Source organism: Coenobita brevimanus, chromosome 100, assembly GCF_032717465.1.
Source record: "Coenobita brevimanus isolate Jiangsu-jjx chromosome 100, ASM3271746v2, whole genome shotgun sequence".
Classification (NCBI taxonomy): Eukaryota; Metazoa; Arthropoda; class Malacostraca; order Decapoda; family Coenobitidae; genus Coenobita; species Coenobita brevimanus.
Window position 1 is genome coordinate 62,423,725 of NC_137053.1, and position 3,771 is coordinate 62,427,495.

General features: G+C 42.9%; 1 protein-coding gene across 1 annotated transcript; it reads right to left on the reverse strand.

The window, feature by feature from the left end:
- Positions 1–268: 268 nt before the first annotated feature.
- Positions 269–2,550, reverse strand: LOC145414687 (uncharacterized). Its single transcript, XM_080284205.1, has 4 exons — positions 2,369–2,550; positions 1,604–1,771; positions 907–1,020; positions 269–751 (listed from the first exon to the last, which is right to left on the reverse strand). Exons 1-4 carry the CDS (start codon positions 2,548–2,550, stop codon positions 628–630), a joined length of 588 nt encoding a protein of 195 aa, XP_080140331.1. The 3' UTR covers positions 269–627.
- Positions 2,551–3,771: the final 1,221 nt, after the last annotated feature.

Here is a 3,771-nt window from a genome sequence, read left to right on the forward strand (position 1 = left end):
GACAACCAGACAGTTTAACTCAGCTTAAGAGATATTTTTCACACTGGAGAGGTTAAATAGAGCCTTTCATTTACCCATTCGTTACAAGGACGTTCTCGTGAGCTGAATAAAATTGTCCGGAGATAGCAAGACAAAAATACGTCATTGTAGTCACTGATTTAACTACACATCAGTGAAAAAAAAAATGTGATGAAAGATAAAGCCATTTAAACATGTACGATTTAGAATTTTTTTCACATTGCTGTACAGACACGTATCCTTTTAGCCAAATACCACTTATGTAACGGCAGAATGAGATAATACAATCCTATGCATCACTTTCTTAATATACACTCATAGCAACACATTTTACTGCCCAGCTTCTTAAACAGCTCAACATTAGATGTGACATTGTATAATGACAAAGTGTAATCTGGCCTTCTATGGTGACGTCGTGCTGTAGGAGGTCGTGGTGAGGGAGGTATTATTCAGGTTTTCTTATTTCCAGCGAGGTCGTCCTGCAGGAGGTCGTGGTGAGGGAGGTAATAGTCCGGTTTTCTAATATTCAGTCAGGTCGTTTTGCAGGCGGCCGCAGTAAGGTTGATAGTTGCCTCTAGATCGTAATGAAGCGGATAACAATCTGGCTTCCTAATATCCGGTGTATCCAGTGAATTCGTACTGCAGGGGGTCGTAGTGAGGGGGATAATACTCTGGCGGCGGCCCCAAGTCGTTATCGAGTGGGTCGTCCAAGGTGTTGAAGTAGTTGAAGACGCTGATGAGAAAGTGAGATTTAAATGAACTCCTGTCAAGTACACGATAGTCATTAAGGCTGATACATTATTTTTTTAGTCACAATCTTCCCTCGGACTACAACGCACAATCATCATATTTACTCTACAGGTCCCTAGATCCGTTGTAGTTAGTTACCTGATGGGACAGAAGTGTGCGTAGGTGATGTAGCAGGACTGGGGATGCGCCACTTCTCCCGCCAACTGAGCATGGCGGTACGGATCCAGTACTCCGCTACCGTCATCACGCGGTCTTAAAGAAAAAAAAAAAAATGATTGATTATAGCACACGCAGTCTTATAGTATGCTGGAAGTGTGTGCCGATGTTTACAAGTTTTTAAATATAACACTCTAGTTCGTACAAACTGGAAATAAGTCCTTGTCATATATTCCTCTGCATGTGATTCATCTAACCAACTCAGTCCTTGTCATGTGGCCCTTTGTACATAATTCATCGAACCAACTGTATAATTCAGCTCATATACGGTATCCATCAACCTTTTTGGTGTACCACGCCTCCTCCCGCCTTCATACTCGCTTGCATTGTTGTATCCTTATCACCATCCTATACGGCGATAGGGCGGGTCACCTTTCCTCGGAGCCATCGACATAATCTGGCGGCTCTGCTGCCTAATTATACGAACTCTCCTTTATGATGGACTGCAGCGGGGAAGGGAGGAGGGGGACTTTAACCTGAAGTCTGCTGGATTTGTGTTCAAATGAACCAGGGGCTGCTGCTACTACTACTACAACTACTACTACTACTGCTACTACTACTAATAATAATAATGATAATAATAATAATAATAAACAATACCAATAACAAAGGGACTCACGAGAACACCACAGTGACGAGTTCTCCCATAATGGTCCAGTCTCTTATGGGGTTCTTGGTCAGCTCACAAATGAACCTCTGAAGGCAGGCTCTCCCGTCCAGTCCGTAGTTCGTGCCCAGTTTCTGCTCCACGGACCGGTAGATGGCAGCCTGGTCGTCCGTGATGCTCCTGGGAAAGAAAAAGATCAGATAAAGGAAAGGTTTGAATCTCGTGACGTCATTTTTAGCTTTTATTTGCTATCTCCAGACGATATTAATCTAAAGAGGGATTCGACTAACTGGAGGGATTAGATATAGTCATTATAATTTCCCACAGTACCAGAGGCCTGATCTAGACTGAATAAAATAGTCTGGAATGAGCGGTGGGATCAGAAAAATGTCACTGATTTGAAGGACTTTTACAAAATGTGGTTGGATGTTCAGTTGTGGTAAAAAGTCTTGTGACATCTTATTCAGTTCATTCCGGTGATGTATTTATTTATTTTGTTCTGAAGAATGTCAGGGTATTAATAATGTCAGAGTATCATGTTCAGTTTAGGGCAGGTACTTTGGAGAGAGAGAGAGAGAGAGAGAGAGAGAGAGAGAGAGAGAGACAGACAGACAGACAGACAGATAGAAACACCTTCCATTAGCATAATCCTCGACCAGTGTGTCTAAGATGATGATAAAGGCCACAGACGCGTTAGCAGGAGGCGTCGCATTGGAGACAGATAGACAGACAGACAGAACCAGATAGACAGAGAAAGACAGATAGACAGAAACCCACCTTCCTTTAGCATACTCTTCCACCAGTGCGTCCAGGATGATGATAAAGGCCACAGACGCGTAGGGCAGGAGGCGCTGAGTTGGGACACCGTCCGCGTTGTTGTCCGTGTTAATGGGGACGCCGAAGATGTTGGTAATAGTCAACAGTGGATGCACGAACAGGCCAGGGAGGCTAGCGGCCATGGTAGAGGGAAGTTCTAGTGGATGGGAGTTGTTCTAGTTCGCGTTTTTGGGCGTTCTCGAAGGTGTTATTGAGCTTTATACGTGTTATGTGTCTCTCGGGTGTTCTTTGAGTGTGTTATGTGTCTCTCGGGTGTTCTTTGAGTGTGTTATGTCTCTCGGGTGTTCTTTGAGTGTGTTATGTGTCTTTACGGGTGTTCTGGTACGTGTTATTGGGTATCACTTGTGCGTTCTTCTTATCCTTGATCGTACTTTGTTATTAATGATGTCCTTGCTTGTGGTTGTTATTACTGTTCGTGTTCGTGGTTGTTATTAATGGTCTTCGTGCGTGATTCTGTTATTCTGCTTTTTACACGTGTTATTTATGTGTTCTTGTCCGTGAGTGCTTTTGCTTCCGTTGTAATGTCCTTGTTCGTGTTCTTGCCCGCAGCCTTCTCCTGTTCACTCTTCTTGTCCTTGTTTCTGACCGTGTTATGGTTTTCGTTGGTTCCTGTCCTTGTTCTTACCTTTCTTTGTGATTTTGTCCTTGATTTTTGATTGTTTTGTGTTCTTAGGCCCTTGTCCTTGTTCGTGTTCTTTTTTAAAATCGTGTGCTTCTTTTTTTTATGTCTTTGTTCTTCTTTTATATTCGTAACTGTTTTCGTTCTTGGTTGGAACTCACAATCTGTAATTCAAATCCAGAAAAAGAAATAAGTAACATAACTCACTGGATATTTTTTGAAGAGGACTCTCTCTCTCTCTCTCTAACGGTAGAGTACTCCACTGCCCAACAATACAGTCCCATGTCACCAAGGAGGACGATGACTATTAGAGAGACAGAGAGGGAGGGAGGGAGGGAGGAAAATGACTTAACACTGATTCACAGACTTACCGTCAATTTTCTCGTAACTATACACTTTTCACTCTAGCTTGGCCTAAAATTGCCATCCCTCTATCTTTAGTGTTCAGCTGTGACAATCATTTAACGCTTGAATATAATGCTAGTCACAAAGAAGTGCTGTGGAAAGGGTCCGCGATAGAGCCGTAGCATTATTTTATTATGCCAATGAGCTACGTGAAGTGAGCAGCAAAAGGACGAAATCTGGGCCAAGTTGATGTGAAAGACCTATATTCACCCTCTCTCTCTCTCTCTCTCTCTCTCTCTCTCTCTCTCTCTCTCTCTTTCACCAGGAAGGACAAGGAGTGTACAGAATCTTCACGAACATATTTACAATTCCCTCAAAT

What these genes read in the sequence shown, in the direction of transcription:
- LOC145414687 (XM_080284205.1), bottom strand. Translation starts at nt 2,550, where the DNA reads ATGGCCGCTAGCCTCCCTGGCCTGTTCGTGCATCCACTGTTGACTATT. An exon ending in CTCGTCACTGTGGTGTTCTC is followed by an intron (nt 1,021 to 1,603) that starts GTGAGTCCCTTT and finishes TTTTTCTTTAAG; the next exon opens with ACCGCGTGATGACGGTAGCG. An exon ending in GCACACTTCTGTCCCATCAG is followed by an intron (nt 752 to 906) that starts GTAACTAACTAC and finishes CTTTCTCATCAG; the next exon opens with CGTCTTCAACTACTTCAACA.